General features: G+C 51.3%; 4 protein-coding genes across 4 annotated transcripts; 2 read left to right on the top strand and 2 right to left on the bottom strand.

Annotated features, from left to right (window-relative positions):
* Positions 1-1,739: 1,739 nt before the first annotated feature.
* Positions 1,740-9,021, bottom strand: RHO25_010052 (uncharacterized protein; the record flags this gene model as incomplete). Its single annotated transcript, XM_023601572.2, has 2 exons — positions 1,740-1,916; positions 1,978-9,021. 2 exons carry the CDS (start codon positions 9,019-9,021, stop codon positions 1,740-1,742), a joined length of 7,221 nt encoding a protein of 2,406 aa, XP_023453146.1.
* A 1,918-nt stretch (positions 9,022-10,939) lies between these two features.
* Positions 10,940-12,738, top strand: RHO25_010053 (uncharacterized protein; the record flags this gene model as incomplete). Its single annotated transcript, XM_023601573.2, has 2 exons — positions 10,940-11,453; positions 11,558-12,738. The coding sequence occupies 2 exons, from the start codon at positions 10,940-10,942 to the stop codon at positions 12,736-12,738; spliced, it is 1,695 nt and encodes a 564-aa protein (XP_023453143.1).
* Positions 12,739-15,871: 3,133 nt separating this feature from the next.
* On the bottom strand, positions 15,872-16,618 carry CWC15 (complexed with cef1p; the record flags this gene model as incomplete). Its single annotated transcript, XM_023601574.2, has 1 exon — positions 15,872-16,618. One exon carries the CDS (start codon positions 16,616-16,618, stop codon positions 15,872-15,874), a length of 747 nt encoding a protein of 248 aa, XP_023453755.1.
* A 181-nt stretch (positions 16,619-16,799) lies between these two features.
* On the top strand, positions 16,800-17,757 carry RHO25_010055 (uncharacterized protein; the record flags this gene model as incomplete). The annotated part of the gene is made up of 2 exons (XM_023601575.2): positions 16,800-17,083; positions 17,142-17,757. 2 exons carry the CDS (start codon positions 16,800-16,802, stop codon positions 17,755-17,757), a joined length of 900 nt encoding a protein of 299 aa, XP_023453141.1.
* Between the last annotated feature and the right edge of the window lie 670 nt (positions 17,758-18,427).

Here is an 18,427-nt window from a genome sequence, read left to right on the forward strand (position 1 = left end):
TAAAAGAAAAGATATAGAAGAATAAAAGAAAAGAGAAAAGAAAGAATAGAGCTTAGTAAAAGGAGGACTTACTAGATATCTAGTATTATCCGAAGGAGAATAGAAGCGAAGGAAGCGGCTATATAGACTATAAATAAAGAGATATACGAGAGTTTTTTAAAGGCTTTTCTCTCGACCGATATATATAGAGCGTACTACTTACTCTAGTTAAAAGAAGTAGACCGGCGTATAAGAATTATCTATCTATCTATATAGTCGAGTAAGCTTCTAAGTATACTATATACTTTAGAAACGTATTAGAAATATATCTTTTATTTAATAAAAGTTTAATTAATTATAACTACTAAGATACTAGAAAAATACGTTTAAGATACGAATCTAAAATATTTCTACTACGTATCTAATCTATCTTTAATACGTTTACTAAGCGTAGCTCTATTAAATAAAAATTTAAATAAAAATTAATTATTTTTATTAGAATTTTATTCTAGAAGTCTAGATATTTTACTAAGCTACTATATAGGTATCTAATACGTATAGAGCTAAGTAAGTCTTACTAGTTATAGTACGTACTATATACGTATCTAATATATATAGTAATAGTAGTAAAGAATTAGTTTTAAATTTAATTTAATTTTCTTTAGAATTTAGCTATAATACTATTAATACTATACGTATAATATTCGTATCTAATACTTATAAGTACTAGATATACTAAAAGTACTTTCTCTATAAATTTTCTTTATAATTATACTAATAAATAATAATATTTTTTTTTATAATTAATTATTATAGTTATTATACTCTTAATATTAGATTCGTATCTTATACGTATCCTAGAAACGTATTAGATACGTATAGCTATAATACGAATCTAATACGAATCTAATATATTTTAGATATATTTTAAATCTATTCCTTTAAATAGTTTTTTCTATCTTAAATTTCTAGAAATTTAAACGAAACGTATTAGAAACGTATCTTAGTGGCCGGCTAGGCATCTATATGGTCATCTTGGCGCGATTAGTAAGCGCGGAAATCATCCGAGTGGTCAGCCGAATTTGCCGACATGGTCAGCTCACCTGCACACTCGCTGCTTGCACACGAGCTCACTTCTGAGATTACGAATCGATCATGATCCCCGTCTCTCTCTGACCGAACTTTGTATTTCGAAGTCGACCGCGTCAGCATCGTAAGACAATCCAGCATGGACATGGCTAGCCTATCACGCTTTCACGTGCTCACGCGTTAAAATGAGACCTTGGCATCGCGAAGATACATCAGGCAAATGGAACATCTCTCGTACATTGCCAGCCATCGAGAGCCGAGCACTTCGGGTGTCTCTCATCTATATATCCTCTATACTCGCTTTGGGGTATATGCAGTATTACTGTTATTGTTCTTCGCAAGTCGCCACTCCTCCTCTTCCTCCGTCTTCTCATACAACCACCTCCTCAGCCCCAGAACTAAAGCAGGATGCTTGAAAGAAAAAGCTGTTGCAACGATGCAGAATGCTATGCGCTGAAGTGCCACAGAATAAAACAGACTCCCCACGCACAAAAAACTCAAAATCTCATCCGCGTTCGAACGCCGGTTTCGATCATCATCAGATCATGAAAATCCCATGCAGAAAAAGCACACCAAAATCGACATTCGTTCTGCTTTCCAGAAGTCTGTACAGGTCAAACAAAAGCGTGGTATCAAGAAGCGAAATTGCGTCCGTGTCGTCGTTGATCATCTTATGGCTTGGTGAGTTGCTCCTTGCGGAAGAATGTGAAGAAGCCCACACAGATGCCAAGTTGGAAAGCGAGACAGATCCAGAACCATGGCTGAGAAAGGCCATCAACCCATCCGCCAGCGAAGTTGGGGAAGGTCGGTCCGGGACCTGTGCTGTTGAGACCATCTGCTCTTGCAATCTGTATGAATGTCAGCACGTGTGTGTAGGAGAAGATGTGTAGGTTGTGGGAAGCGACTTACGATCGTGGCTATCGCACCAATGACTTGACCAGCCATGAGAGCAAAAGAGCAATGGAAGCGGACCATGGTCTGCAACAGGATCATACCAAAGCCGATGCCTTGGATGGAGTCGAGCACGCCGAGCCACAGCCAAAGACACCTGCCCAGCAGAGCAGATGCGATAGGGCCGCCAGCCCAAGGAAGGTACTGCCCAATGTTGGAGTTTGACCACAGAATCTGACACCATCTTGGAGCACCTAGGCCGATAGCGAAGATGGGGATGATCCAGCTGTGAGTCGTTGAGAGATATCCGAAGAAGAGCAGCACGCCGATCCACACAACCACAAAGAAGAGGAGGATGAGCAAGAAGATGGCCCATCCTGGGGCGTGTCTGGAACTCCAGAGATACGACCAGTTACGACCATATGGTGCAGACAGGAAGATGTTTTGGATGAACACAGCGACCAAGAACCAGACGACGATCTTTCTTCGGAAGATGGACGAGTAGAAGTCGGGCACGCCACCGGGTTTCTGGCGATAGAAGTCTGGGAGACCGAAGAAGAGAACCAAGCCGACAGCCCACAAGAAGATGGAGATCGGAATGCCGATTGCGGTCATCTTGTAGCCCAAAGAGGTTGATTGTCCATTCGCGTTGGTGCGTGTAAGCTGGCTACCCCAGGCCCAGAGTCCAACAACATACAGCTGTTGTGTGCCTTGAATTGCGCATGCTCTGAACGCCCAGTCCTTAACAGGCGCCGAGCCAAGCGAACCGAAGTTCTGAGCAAAGAACAGTGAGCCGGAAGACGATGCCACTGCGTACATGGCGGTAGCCACGTTTTGCACCCATCCACGAGCGCTGTCAGATTTGCCGAATGGTGCAAAAGCCAGGAGCCAGAAAGCCAAGCCATAGAATACCCATGGTAGACTGAGACACCAGACAGCCTCGAAGCGACGGAAAACAAACCACCAGATCAAGGTTGTTGCCAAGTAGATACAGGCGATTGTGTACAGTTGGCCAGCAGTCTGTCCGACCTGGCCACTGATGAGTGTGATCTGGTAAGAGTTCGCGGCGAGGATCTGTCCCAATGCGAGCAGGAGAGAGTAGACGGGCCAGTCTCCCACCTTCTGCAGCATTATACGCTTGATGCCCGTTGGGGCCTTGTAGTTCTCGGGAAGCAAGAACTGGGCGAGCGACTCGTCTGTCTCAATGCCTTCGTAGATTGAGCCAGCTGGAGTTGGTCCTCTCGATGCGTTGGGCGTTGTAGCGCGGCTCATTTTAGCATCATGCAAGCGGCCGAACCATTCCTTTTCCGACTTCTCCAAGTACTCCTCAATGCACAGAGCGCTTTCCGAGTTGCTGCCGTTCAGGGAATCGAGTTTCTTGTCAAAAGTCTTGATATACAGTCCAGTAGGATCGGTAAAGAATGGCATCAGGTCCTGAGGCTGGTTCTTCTTCTCGTCCATGACAGTCTCCGTAGAGAGAGGGGTCTGCGGAATGCTGGGTGCCATGCCTCGCACGGGGCTATGTGGACGAGATAAGAAGGGAAATCGTGCACCCTCTGGTGTATCTCCTGGTGTCGTGGGGGAGAAGTAGGGATTATGCGTTGCGCTAGGAGCCGACGGACCTGCATGGCCGAGCGTACCATCGCGCAGTGAGTAGTTGTATTCATTGACACCGCCCAGCTGAGACCGACGCTTTGAATCTTCTGCTTCTTGACGCGTGATGATCTCTTCGTCCTCGATACTGCTGAGACGGCGACGTGGGTCCTGCTGTTCTTCGAGTGAATTGCGGCGAGAGGCGCTAGGAGTGTGAGAAGAAGGTGTCGTCGACTGTGGCGGAGAGCCTCCGTGACCAGGACCGTGTCGCATACCCAGTGAGAGAGATGCAGGGCGAGACGCGTTTGGTGTGGTCGCTCCGGAGCGGTTGGGCGAAGACGGCCGTGTGTTCGGCCTGCTGCCGGCAGGAGTGCCCCAGCCACTACGTGGAGTCATCCAACCAGGAGTGTTCCAGCCACTCGATGTGCCGCTCTTGTCCTCCAGTCCCATACGTCTAGCAGTGATGTGTTCCATGCGCTTCTTGTGAATTTTGATGCAAGTCCCCTGCAGGATTTCGAGGTCCTCTTTCCATTGAGCCACAGGGAAACGCTGCTTGGCCGATCGAGCTCGCATCATGGCACGTGTATTGTAGTCAGACTTCAAAGCCGCTGCAATGGCCATCTTGAATTGATGCATCTGGTGTTTGGTGGTGGAAGACTCAATCGTGTACCACCAACCCGGCATTTGACCGAGACCTCCAACACGAGAACCCACACCAAGCGCACCTTTCCTGCCGAATTCGACAGCAACAAGACCGAACGGCTCGTCTCTGCTAGGAATGAGGGCAAATTCGGCACCGCTGAAGATGAATGGCGGGAGCGCAGTGAACTCAGGCTTGGAGTAGACTCGTCCAGGATACTTCTCCATCATTCTTTGCAGCTTCAGTGCTGCGAATTTGCCATAAAGATCGATGGTAGGGCCAACACAGAGCAGCTGGACGTGCTCATATTTCTCCAGGATAGCCGGAAAGACATCTGCGATCAAGTCCACACCTTTCTGCATCGACCAGCGACCAACAAACACAAATAGATCTGCATCTGCGCGCTGTTCTAGGCCTGCCCATTCTTGCGCCTGTCGCTTCAAGCTAGCTCTGCCGCTTTCGAACACCTGGTCGATTTGTATTGAGTCTGGGTCGGTGAGCTTCTTGTCCCATTCGGCGATATCACTTGGGTCAGGGTTTGGCAGAGCACCGATCTTCTTGAGACCCCAGAAGATTGGGTATCGTGCCCAAGAACGCTTGCCGTACTTCTTACTGACACCGACGGCGCCAAAGCCCTTTTGATGAATTCGCAGAATGCTGGCTCCAGCGTGCAGAAGATTGAACACCTCTCCAAACTGAACATAGCGCTGTACCACAGTTTGCGGCAGATTGAAAACAGAACAGATTTCCTCAGACTCTCGTGTGTTTCGCATAGGCCACAGACCCTGGAACTCTCCATTGTGAATTGAGAGCGCGCAAGGGATGGTATCTGGAAGGAGGTAGAGTGGCGCGACTGTGCCGTGGTAATCGTTGATGTGGTAGAGATCGATCGGGAATCGGCGCATAGCTTCTGCAACACACTGGTTCCAGGCAGAATAGTAGATTGCGCTGTCGAGGTCGTCCATACGAGCCGGGTAGGGCTCTTTCGCATTCTGTCGGCGGAATACCGGTGCATCGAGAAGCATGTACGTGATGTTGTTGAGCTTGTGGTATTGGACTTGAACTTCGTACGTGCGTCCGAGGATGGTCACATCGATTGGCACGCCAGGAGTGTCGACGGGATAGTCAATGCCGCCAGCACATGGGACTACCCAGATCAAATCCTGATGTTCCAAGTTCTTGCCCATGAGCTGGGCCATGACACCGAGTCCTCCGATTTTGATCTTGATGTTCCAGTCGGAGATATCATACTCCATTGTGGCAATCAAGACTGTCCTGCGATGTTGTTCGACCACGGCACCAGCACCACCAGCTCCCATCGTGTCGCGGATGATTCCGGCGGCAAGATCAGGCGAAGAATCACCAGATACGGGGTCGTCTTTCTCGCTGTACTTCTCACGATTGAATATCTTCCCAATCGCTGCTACTGGAAGGATGCTGTTCTTCTCCGACAGTCCGATTTCGTTGAATTTGACGCCATAGAAGTAGTGCATGTAAGCCCAGACGGCGGCCATGGCCGAGAGAATCGGAATGATGGCCAACAAAACCCACAAGACAAGCTGGAGGTATCGATTGCCGACTGGAACCATGTAGTATCGCAAATCGCCGTCGTTGAACAGAATTCGCCAAGCAAGGGCAGTGCCATTGGGACCATCATTAGTAATGTTGGTTTGCGCTTTCTGCAAAGAGACGGGCGAGATGCGGTCGAGAACAGTGTCGTTGTCGACATCACCGTACGCCATGGAGACATCCGGACTTCCATCATCGGCCATGCCCCAAACATTGATCTGAAACTGAGACGGCCACTCGTCCATGAAGTCGAAATACCAGGTACCATTGTCGAGCTGAGACATGCTGTTATCCAATCCGGAGTCGTAACCAAATTGATTGAACGAGCCATGGAGGAACAGGTGCGGGAATCGCCTTGGAGGCGTGTCGGAACCAACAACATCACCTTCCACGAAGTGAGCACTGCTTCCAGCAAGGCGAGACCAGTACTGCACTTGGACATGGTCGCCAGACCACTTTTGGACCTTCTTGCCTCGCCAGGTCTGCGATTGTATCGATACGTTGCCGTGAGTGTAGTCGAACCAGTCCGACCAGACTGCACCGAATGAAGTAGAGTACCGCCACTTGTCAGCTCCTGGCGCGTTGTGGTTGACCATGAGGCCTGATGTGGTGATCGAAGCGTCGCGCTTTTCGCTTGTGGTGTCTTTGTAAACGAGAGACGTGCTGTAGTTTCCTTTGAGTGGGAAGACGATTGGGTTGTTCTCTTGACCGACGCGAATCATGTAGTGGTCATGAGAATTTGTGAAGGTGTCGCCGGCCTCGCTTGTGACGTTGTTCACATTGATTTGATGGACACCGTCGTACACATTGGTCAGGTTAAATCGAGCTCGCCAGATGGAAGGACTGGGGCCATAGTAGTAAGCTTCGAATTGAGGATCCATCACCGCACAGTCGATGTTCTCCGTATCGAACTCGGCGACTTCGCCATTCTCAGTGGTGGAGTTAATGGAAAGCGCATCAGACAGCGAGCTGCAGCTCATCTCCGTTGAGAAACGCAGTTCCACCTCGAAAGTCGTTGGGTCAGACACAGGAGTATCGGAGAGGATGCGCGCATCGTGGCCAGGCAGGAAGCGAGTGATCACTGGCGATGGTGCCACCCATTTATCTTTGGGCACGAACGCTTTCCACCCGTACAAGGTCATGTTGAGTCGAGGGACGCAACCATTCACATCCGACGAGTCTTCAATACCCAATGACACAGTTGAATCTTCAAGCGTGTACTCATCAAATGGATAAAACATGTTCTTGACAGTTGTACCCGAATCGAAAGGAGAGATGATGGCGTCAGGACCACTGCAATCGTACTCGTAGTCTCGGGATCCGTTGTAATTTGTGTAGAGCAGCCAGACACCTTGGTTTCCGAAGCCTTCGCCTTCGAAGTCCTGGAAAGGCATACGACCGCGATACACGCTCCAGAGACCAGTCTCAGTTGGGACACCAAAAGAGCCTGGCAGCGTGTAGTTGAATGTCTGGCTCGAGAGTTGTTTCACATTGAAACCGTCCTGGAGAACAGGGTAACGTTGTCGCATCTCGAACATCTCCTTGAGCACAGTGTACACTGGGTGAGAAGTGTCTCTGTGGTCCAGGCTGACGCCGTCATCTTTGCAGCCATTGAGCGTGCTGTTGATTGGCCAGTCGTTCAGGTTGGTGTTGCCGACTTTGTAGCAGCCATGCATCTGCCAAGCTTGCGCCGAGGCCATGGGCTGACGACCGAAGATGTAGTTGCTTGCGGTATTGTCAAGGACATACATTGCCTGTTCCTCTCCCCAACTGATCAATGGGATACCTGGCATGACCATGGTAATGATGAAATCGCCAAGCAGCTGCCGTTGCGTGCCGTTAGTCAATCCGGGCCAGCGAAGCACGTCGTGGTTTGAGACGCCATACATGTGGCGTGGATCGAATTCGCCAGTGATTGCATTATGCATGTCGTTGGTTCGCACAAAAGTCGCCCACTGATCAGCAAAGTTGATCGGAGCGTCGTTCGCAGCCAAGAGGTTACCGTCAAGCCCAAGCATTCGCATCAGTGCTCGGTAGGTGGAGTAGTGAAATGCGCCTGCATCGAGAGCTTGCAAGCCCGCATCTCGAATGTATGCTGAGTTGTTGTCTTGTTTGGTCAACATGGCTTCCGTCTCGTTGTACTCCTGCATGGTCGGTTCCTTGCCGCGTCCGAGGTAAACTGCGCCGTTCGCATTTCCGTTGACAATTTCTCCCGGGATGAAGAAGTTCTTCTTGCCAACAGACGCAGCGCACTCGCGTTGGTGTTTTGACCATTCAGCTTGCCCATCGACAGTCACCTGCATGGCTTTGTCGATACGGTACCCATCGATATCAAGAGCCTCGATCATCATGCAGGAAAAGTGCTTGATCTTGTCCAGCACCTGCGGTCGCCAATCTCGCAAACGATCTTGAACACCGTTGAATTTGCTGAGCTGCTTTTGCCATTCCGGATACACACCAAAAGCACCAACGTCGCCAAATTGATCGAATTCACTGTCCATGCAGCCCACCATCGCATTCGTGTTGTTATCAATGATCTGGTTGCCACCTTGATCCCAAAAGCGTGGAAAGTCGTAGGGACAGACTTCGTGAAATTCGTTGGTCTGGTAAAAGTCACGGTATCGGTTCTTGCTGATGTAATTCATGTTGTGCTCCGAGAAGGACCAATCGGTACTTGTGTTGTAGTATCCTTCGAAACCAAACAGATTGGCCATGGTCGCCATCGTGTTGTCCATGATCACATACATGCCCTTGTCGTGGATCGCCTTGATGCCCTCTCGCCATTGAGTGATGTTGCCCAAGTGGTGGTCGAGGATAGTGTGATCGAGAGGACTGAAGCCGTCGGCTTCCCAGGGCTTGTTCAAGAAGGCACTGCCGACAAGATAAATTCCGCGAATGCCCAACCCGTGGAGGTAGTCGAGCGAGTCCTGGAGGCCAACGATGTCTCCGCCATATCGAAGCTGCGTCTGGCGGTAATCTTCCTCCCAAGTGGTGCCATTGGCGTTATCGTTGGTGGGGTCGCCGTTCACGAATCGGTCCAGGAAGAAGCTGTAAAACGGGAAACGCCAATTCTCGGGACTAGGCGTGTGCTCGAATCCCGCAGGCCATTCCGGAGTGGTGTATTCGAGAGGTGTTGCCGCATTTTCGTTGACGTTCAGATTCCACGGCTCTTCCACGGGGTCATAGTAGGAGCCGGAGACCAGAGCCGCGAGTGAAGCGAGGCGGAGAATACATGTTCCGAACATGTTGCTCGCTCGCATCGAATGCAAGTGCCGCGGCAGCACTGGCTGGAGTCGAGGGCCTCTAGGCAAAGCTCATCCAGAAGGAGAAGGTGGTGGTGAGCGCGAGGAGGGGAAAGGAAAGCACGCCGGGTGCTGGTCCGCTGGGCAGTTGCGAAGAGTTAGCAGCGGAGGTGAGTGATGGGCTGCGAAAGGATGCGGACCTGCGTTCAAGTGTATGCCAGGCACAGCGAGGTGCAGGGATGTTAAAGCGCTGAACGCGGGTGGGGCACAACGGCTGCGAGTGGGAGAACCATCGACCCGAGGGCGTGAAGTGAAAGAGCAGCAGCAGGGTTGCATGGGCCGGACATGAGGTCGACGAGGGACAGAATGAAGCAAGGCGCAAATGCAAGTGGCAACGGGCACAGCTGCTCGACTCCACCAGCGCTCAGGCTTGGCCGGGCGTTGGGTGACAGCAACGAGATGGTGCGTCTCCGATGTAGCATGCAGTGCAGGCCGTGGTGCTCTGGGTTTGTACGATAGTGTTGGGCGCCGCGGCAGCGATTGGCCGCCTGCCACCACGGCGCGCCGCATTGGGATGCGCCCGAATATCGTCCATACTACAGGCAGATGGCTCGCAGCTGTGGCGGCAGGAGGTTGACAGCAGGACCCATTCTCGCACTCGCGTTTGCCCGTGATAGTGGGCTCCGGAGCCCGCCCACGCGTCGCTGCTAAATGCCACCCTGGCCACCGCCAGCTCGCTCGCCTACAGCGCTGCGGACAGCCGTTGTGCTGCTTAGCACCAGTCCTCCATCACCGCCCTGCGCGAGTCTGAAGTCTGGCGCACCAAGGTTCGATCAGCGCACAGGAGCACCTCGACCGCGCGCACGACACAAAGGAAGCCATCGCGATTGAACTCTGCTGCGAAGCTCCACGCTGGTGAAGCTAGCCAACGTGCCGTCGTATGGACGCGCCTTCTCCATGCCGTCCATGCTGGCAGCGCGATTGCCACACGTGTGCGCAATTGGCCGAGCCCGTTGCAGTGAGATGACGTGAAGCGCAGTTGCGCGAAAAGGTGATTAATGATAGCGCTTGACGTCTGGAGCAGAATCTGCAGTCGAGCCAGGCGCGCAGGGAAGGTGCGGTCGTGCGCACGGGCCACTCCCATGTTGCCGATCAAACAAGACTTGCACACGGCTTCCTTCCGGCACCACTTTTCGTTTGTTCCTGCATGCATTCCATCACCCTTCATCATGCCGTGCAAGGATGGCCCGAACGCGTTTTGGGACCCGCGTTGAATTCCAACCGCACCGCACACCCTCCCACACCACGCCATCGCCATTCTCGTGCCCGCCTGCACGTGAGCAACGCTCCCCGGCATCTTCCTCGACATCGTGCTCGAATATGGCCAGGGCCAGCCCAAACCGGATCGCCCTCATGGCACGATCTGCCCGGGGAGGCCAGACGACATGTCTTGCCTTTGTTTGAACCTCACAGCTCTCTGCGTCTGCGACACGATTTCCTCTGTCAGTAACCAGACGCTGTGTCGCCTTGCGTGACTTCGGCAGCACCTATCCAGCCTATCGTCGCCCAGTGGAGCCCTGGAACCAGATCTTTTCCCAGCTGGGCCTGCACCATCTCGACATGGCCCCTTCTGCAGAGTCTTCACCTCAACGCTGTCTCCCGGCGAGTTGGTTATGCACGCTAGGCTGTTCTCGTATTCCAGACTGTACGTGGTGGCGGTCATTCCACACGAACTCGTGTTTGAGTCGTTATCGCCGTTGCTGCCAACTGGACTTGGCTCTTGATCGTACCGGAGCACAAGGCTTGGGACCGCCGTGACTAGTTACTCAACTTGAGGCTCAGCTCAAACTTCAAACTCTGCGCCATTCACTCTGCAGCCATGTATATGCTAACATCCGCGCCGTAATTGAAAGCACCCCGCTCATTTGACCGAGCCATGAACTGTCTGGTGCCTTTGTTCATCATTGCTCTCATCACCGTCTGTACCTTGGAAGCAAGTGCAGCTACCCTCGAAGACTGGCGATCCCGGACAATCTATCAAGTCATCACAGATCGTTTCTCTCGAAGCGATGGATCCACAACCGCACCTTGTGATGTCGTGAACGGCAGATATTGCGGTGGATCTTGGAAAGGCATCACCAACAAGCTAGACTACATCCAAGGGATGAACTTCGATGCCATCTGGATATCACCTGTTGTGGAACAGCTTCCCCAGGAGACCATCGACGGCGACGCTCACATGGGCTATTGGGCACAAGACCTCTACGCACTCAATCTCAATTTCGGCACTGCTGATGACCTCCACGAGCTCATTGCTGAGGTACATCGACGTGGCATGTACTTGATGTTGGACATTGTTGTCAACCACATGGCATATGCTGGTCCGGCATCGGCAGTCGATTACAGGGTGTTCAATCCTTTCAATGATGCGAAGTATTTTCACTCATACTGTAAGTGAACACGATCGTCATTGGAGACCTCGAATGAAGTTGTGAAGCCTGTGATCAAAGACGTATCTTCTTGACAGGTGACCGCGTTCTAACGACTGCTCCAGGCCCAGTCAATGGCAATACAAACCAGACCGAAGTCGAGGTCTGCTGGATGGGCAGCAGCGCAGTCTCCCTGGTCGATCTGCGTACCGAAGACAGGGCTGTCAGAGACATGTGGGGAAAATGGATCTCCGAGATGGTCTCCAACTACTCAATTGACGGCCTCCGCATCGATACGGCTGTCAATGTCGAGCCCGATTTCTTTGCCAGGTTCCTCAGAGCTGCAGGGGTCTTCGCTACAGGCGAGACGATGTTTGGCGACAACAGCATGGTATGTCGCTGGGCTGACACCATTGGCTCGATTTTGAACTATCCAATATACTATACTCTCATGAGAGCTTTCGGAAGCACAAGTGGTAACCTTAACGACCTCATCACTACCATATACACGACCAGGGAGAACTGCGAAGATACCACAGCATTCGGCACCTTCTCCGAGAACCACGACGTCACGAGATTTACGGAATTAACGAACGACACGGCACAAGCGAAAAACGTCCTGGCATTTACCATCATGTTCGACGGTATCCCAATCATATATCAGGGTCAAGAACAGCATATGGCGGGGAAAATCTCGCCGCATACAAATAGATCACCACTCTGGACCACAGAATTCGACACAGACGCAGCGCTCTACAAACATATCGCTACCTTGGTACTCGCCAGGCAACACTTTCTACTGGCCGAAGACGATTACATCAAGTCAGCGACAGAGGTCATATATCAAGACTACCACACAATGGCTCTACGCAAGGGCGTGAGCGACAAGCAGGTGATCACCGTTCTCAACAATGATGGTGAAGCTACCGGTGACTTTGAGATCGACCTTTTAGCGCACGGACTTGCATTTGGAACTCAAGTCATGGAGGTGCTTACTTGTACTAATCTCACAGTCAGCCCAGTAGGTGTGCTGAAAGTCCCTATGGGCAAAGGCTTGCCCAAAATCCTGTATCCGAGTGAATACATGAGCAACTCAGGACTTTGTGGAATGGGCGACCCTCTGCCGAAGCCCACCACCACGGGCACCACTTCACAGCCAGCAGCACCAACATCTACGAGTTCTGAACCAGATAACTCTGGCACAAGAAGTGCCTGCACTGCTCAATCGTCAATGCCGGTCCTAGCAATAGCACTATCGATTCTGCTGACATCCTCCGGAGGTTTCGCCTACTTCTTGGAAACATGAAAGCGATATGCACTGCAGATTGATATCTCGCTTGACTATCTGGTCTCCGATCCTTTCTGTGCAGCCGCTCGGTATTTTCATGCTTCAAAGATAAGGTCGTCTGGGCAAAACTGCAACCTTGCGCTAGCTGGGCTAGACCATTCCTGCAAGAAACGGCACTGTGCTATCTGGCGCCCACCAAGACTAGCCAACAACAACCCATCGGAGGTCCATGTGGCTGAGCAGCACTCGATCCGCGATCTCAAGACCAGCATTGCAGCTCCGGCAGTCACAGCAACGAATGACGATCAGTCGAATTTCGGTCGAAGTATTCGGAATGCTTCCTGAGCCCCATCTTGCGGGTCGAAGCCACTGTTGTGGCATCGATATCTCAACGCCTCAAAACAACCTTGCAAAGCGCTGCAGTAGCTTATCGGTTGCTCTTGGATCTATGCCAAGAAGCGTGCATGAGAATCCCTGCACAGCCCTGCCGGCAACGCTTTCGGAACGGGATCGAATATAGTAGCACACCATTGATCACAACAGAAATTTTCATTGCCGCTATTTTTCATTCTCACCAGCTTGATCGCGAATTCGCGTTCTGCGGGGTACACGGATTATCAACACAAAACAAACCGTGATGATGGAGTGCACCTCATGCGAAAGACACTTCGGGTCGTGCGCAGCAATAGGTCTCGGCCAAATTTGGCAGTTTTCTATCCGAACTTTTTCTTCAAGTTTCGTATTTATTCGCGACTCCCTTCCTATCTCGCTTCGCTTCTCCCGGCTCTGTGATACTGTACCGTAGATAATTGCGGCATCGCATTCGCCGCAGATCCTGTACTTTGCCGCGATTGCTTTGCATACAGTACTGTACAGTGACGAAAAAGAAAAAAAGTGGAAACTGGGTGGACACTTTTCTTAAAACAGGTCCACACTTGCAAGCAAAGAAAACACTGGCACGACTGGCAGCCGGAGGAACATCCCAGAAGAATCGATAGCGCCAGCACAGCCAGCATTCGACGTGTTCTGGTCTGGTCCTTTTCTCCCGCCACGTTATATTTCGGGGTTCTCGCGAGGTTCTCTCAAGGATCACTTTGCTGGGTATCTCTTCGGTGAAGTGCTCCACGGTGGATCTGGCACTGGACTTCTGGAAATCTGAATCATGTGATGCAAGAGTTACATACTTGTACTTGGGAGGTTGCACTTCCAGGCTCGCTACCCAGAACCTGCCGTGTGAGAAAACATCGTTGATGGATGAGCTATCGTTGAGGTAGTACAAAGTGCCCGGCTCGGCGGTATTATTATTATTTTATATTCGTTTTCTTTGTTGAAGATTTTCTGTTGAAGACGCCAATTCTCGGTGCTGCACGACCGCATAACGATCTTCTCCGTTCTTTGAACCTATCATTTCACATACACATCCGGATATCCTCAGAGCGAATCGACCTGGAAGCTTTCATCGGCACATACCGGTCGGTCGGCAGACTTTTTGTTGCTTGCTGAACTCTGAATAACCTCACAAACTTTTCGGCGGCGTGGGGACCGAACCTGCCGGAACTCGGCTGCACCGTGCATGCACTGCACTTACAGATCTGCGTGATGTGATGTGATGTGATGGCTTTCTCGTTGCATGCATTTGTTGGAAGAATGTCGACAGGTTTGTTGAGTGATGATGAGCTCGATAATTCAAATCTCGAAGCACGTTTCGTTCGGCTTCCGGAACTGAAGATCTACAATACATGCACTGCGTGGAAAGGCAATCTGCTGTTAATTGATTGATTGACGAGCCTTGTTATTATCTATCAGTGCAGCACCGCTTATTAGTTAGTGGGGAGATAGGGAAGTGCGATTGCGACGACATGCTATGATATGCTGTAGATCTTTTCCTCGGTCTTTCGATTGTTGAAGCAAGCAAGCAAGCGAAGCTGCTGGGCAGAAATTTGTCAGATTTCTTGTTGAATCTGTTCGGACGTGCTTCCGAGCGTCGATGGATCAAGACATGGATGTCATGCGTTTGCTCCACACGCTATTGGACTTTTGCTTTCCTTGTCTTTGCTGGGCAGTGGGCACCGACGACTGACCGCGGGCCTGCAGCCGCGATGAGAGACGCCTCGCTGTCAACGAACAAGGAATGACGCTGACGTCTCCAGGTCTCCATAACTTTCTTGACGCGTGAGAATGGCATGGCATGGCAAGCATGGCAGCCACGGCCAAGACATATTTTCTCGTTTTGTGTGGATCCTATCTTTCGGGTCGTAGAGGTATAGTGCTGAATATCATGTTCCTTTTCTTGTTACTCATGCCGTGAAGCAAGGAGATCGAAACGCGGGTCGAAAGAGCCGCCAGGTGACGTCCATGGCATAGATATGCGCGACACACCTTCCAAAAGGCTCCAGATCCCGCCGCTTGGTACTTGGGAAGCAGGTCGCAGAGCCATGCCGTTGTAGCTGGAATGCATGGCGATGAGTATTTCGAGTTCTTGTGTTTCAGCTACGAAGCTGGAAATCGAGCGATGTGACTGGATGCACAGATCGTGTTCTCTTTGCGAGTGGCCTGAAGATGGCAGTCGAGGAATTTGAGATGTTTGACTTTGAAACATTGACGTCGAAGTCAGCTGATGAGGTCGCACGAGGTGGCCTGTCACTGTCAATGCGACTTCGGTGGTGCAAGTTGAAGATCGAAGCAAGGAGCACTATGTGAGGATGAAAAGAGGTCGATCACCGCATACTCCTCTGTGCGGTTCATGCAGTCAAGATCGACGAGACTGCTGATCGAACCTGGTGACAGGTGGCGAGAATCTGTTTGCGTGCATGTGCACAAGGAATTGGGCGTGACAAGCGTCAGCACTGTAAGAAGCCTCGCAAGTTCATCGCCTGCGCTCTATCGAAGAACTTATCTCGGCCAGAAACTGTCGCCAGACCTATTTATACGAGCTCGTTCAATGTCATTCTGCATTAACTCGGTGTGGTAGTGTAAGGGCGCCTTGGTTGTAGTCGAGCGTCATCTCTTGGGGGGTTTAGCCACGAAGAAGACATCGCGTTTCTTTCCAGAATTTGTACCAATATTCGGACCAGGTTGCTGAAAAGCACTTTGTCGACTGAATCCCCAAGATCTGCGCACCTGGTGCTGTGCGTCACTTCTCCGCCGCCATTTATCGCACATATTTATCCATGAACCTTCTGTGGAAATCACTTCTCAGCAAGTCGTTCACGAATCTCTTCTCCTTGCCCCTCTCCTCCGTCCCTCGGGCCTGGTTTTTGAATACCACATCGTCATCCCATCTCCGCTTAACATTATAGTCCTCTCTCCCTGCATTCAACAACGGATTTCCTAACGCGATGTCTTTCTCCCTCTGTTCTTCATCTTTCTTCGCTTGCTCCGCAGCTTCCTTCGCAGCTTTTTCCGCACGCTCGGCTTTGATCTTTGCCAGCTCGCGCATCAGCTCTGCTTCTTCATCCTCGTCTTCATCCTCTTCACTCTCTGAGTCTGAACTCGATGATCCGGAATCGGAGTCTGCGTCGATATCTCGGGTTTCCTCTAATACGCGCCGCTTCTTTGCTTCGTAGTCCTCTTCGTCTGCTTGTCCTTCCGCGTCACCAGGTTCTGAGGCTTTGCGCTTCACGCCTCCGCTTGAGCCGGCTTCGATTTGTCGTTGGGGCTCGGCCGCATCCTCGTCATCTGGAAGCTCCCGCCCTTCCTTTTTGGCATAGTGTCTGGCTTCGTTCCGTAGCAGCTCGGCCTTGAGATCGCGCTTCGCTTGTTCGGCGGGGGTGCCTTGATTTTGTTGGCGGAATTTGAGTGTCTTGTGCGCGGGGAGGAGGCGCTGGTGGTAGGCCTCGCCGCGGGCGGCTTCTTTGCCTCGGGCTGGATCGAAGGTGGGTCGGTGAGCGGTAGTCATGGTGGCGGTGGGTCGTCGTGGTGTTGTTGGATGTCTGTAGGTTCTGGCGCAAAGCGAGTTCGAGATGTAGAAGTCGATATCCGCTGTGGAGAACTGAGCATGTGGACGTGGATGTCACTTCCATCTACACTTCGCATTCTTTAAACTTTCTAGCAACTGAAATGCGCCAGGTCCAGCAACCATGCCGTCCGAAGCGCTTCCCTCCACCAACGAGCGCGAGTTCGTTCTCTCTGCCCTCCAGCAGAATGTCCGCATCGATGGCCGCGCCTTTGACGAATTTCGCCCCATCGATCTCGCGTTCGGCGACGACTATGGCCAAGCAGATGTCCGCATGGGCAAGACGCGAGTGCTTGTGAACATTTCCGCAGAAGTGATCACCCCATACCCAGACAGGAAATTTGATGGAGTCTTTACAATCAGTACCGAGCTGAGCCCCATTGCGAGCCCAGCTTTCGAGGTTGGACGGTACGGAAAAGCACATGTTGTTGTGGACATAACGGGAATTGACTGACTGATTCTGCAGTCAAGACCAGACTGAGCTCCTGATGAGCCGGATACTTGAGAAGACGATTCGAAGGTCAGGAGCATTGGATACTGAGAGTCTGTGCATCGTGGCAGGACAGAAATGCTTTCACATCCGAGCGGACATCCACGTTTTGGATCATGATGGCAATCTGGTCGATGCGAGCTGTGTAGCACTGGTCGCTGCGCTGATGCACTTCAGAAGGCCAGATGTGGAAGTCCGAGGAGAAGAAGTTACAGTGTTCGGTCTAAGGGAACGAGAACCTGTCAAGCTATCGATGCAACACCAGCCCTTCTGTATCACAACGAGTTACTACGAAGGTGGAGAGGTCATGTTACAGGATGCTACATTACTTGAGGAACACTGCAGAGAAGGTGAGATTATCATCAGCATCAATCGGTTCGGCGAAGTCTGTCAGGTTGCCAAGTATGGAGGGACGCCGGTCGATGGGCTAAGCATGCTCACTTGCACCAATGCAGCTCTGGAGAAGGCGAAGATGTTAGACAAGCTGGTCAAGTCAAAATTGGAAGAAGACGAGAAGCAGCGGTTTCCTGGCGGACTCATGGCCGAACTGAGTGCGGAGAATGATCGGGTTCAGGAAAAGCCTGTAGGCTGAGATTGTCAGCGCGACAGGCGCTCGACTTCGCGAAGCGCCCTCAATTGATACGCGACCTGGCTGCGAGATGTTACCTGCATTTCGCATTAACGAAGAGCGACTGCTCGAGAGAATGGGCCAGAGAGTTGCCATATCCGCCTTCAGGTTATGACATTGAATGATGCGTGGCAACACCCGGACAGCGCAATCATAAGGTAGCAACATCACAGTCACTCCGCCACCACGACCGTGCTTACGCCGTGGAGCAACCCCAAAATCTCAAGCAGGCTATCTGGCCCCGCTTCAAGACGCAGCTCTTGGGTTCGAGTGAACAAGATAGCATTCATAGATGGATATGGAACTCGCTGCAAGCGGAAACAACTGAAGAGGCCAGAGGCGAATAGCTACAACACAACGGCAAGACTGCTAGACCTGCAGTGCATCATGGCAGAGCCCTCGACAAGAGTGAGGCCACCAGGAATTCATCAAGCCGTCTTCGCAAAACACGTAGTGCTTCATCACAGGCCAGAATGTTCACTTTCACAAGACTGAGGATTCCCACAAATTCACCCTCTATCACTTGATCATTAAGTTCCGCGGCTCGCAAGCTTCGACACTGCCTCGAACCTCAGCTCTCGACTTCGACTTCGACATCAACAACTCCAACAACAACTTCAATCGATAATGCCAA

Source organism: Cercospora beticola, chromosome 6 (genome assembly GCF_033473495.1).
Source record: "Cercospora beticola chromosome 6, complete sequence".
Classification (NCBI taxonomy): Eukaryota; Fungi; Ascomycota; class Dothideomycetes; order Mycosphaerellales; family Mycosphaerellaceae; genus Cercospora; species Cercospora beticola.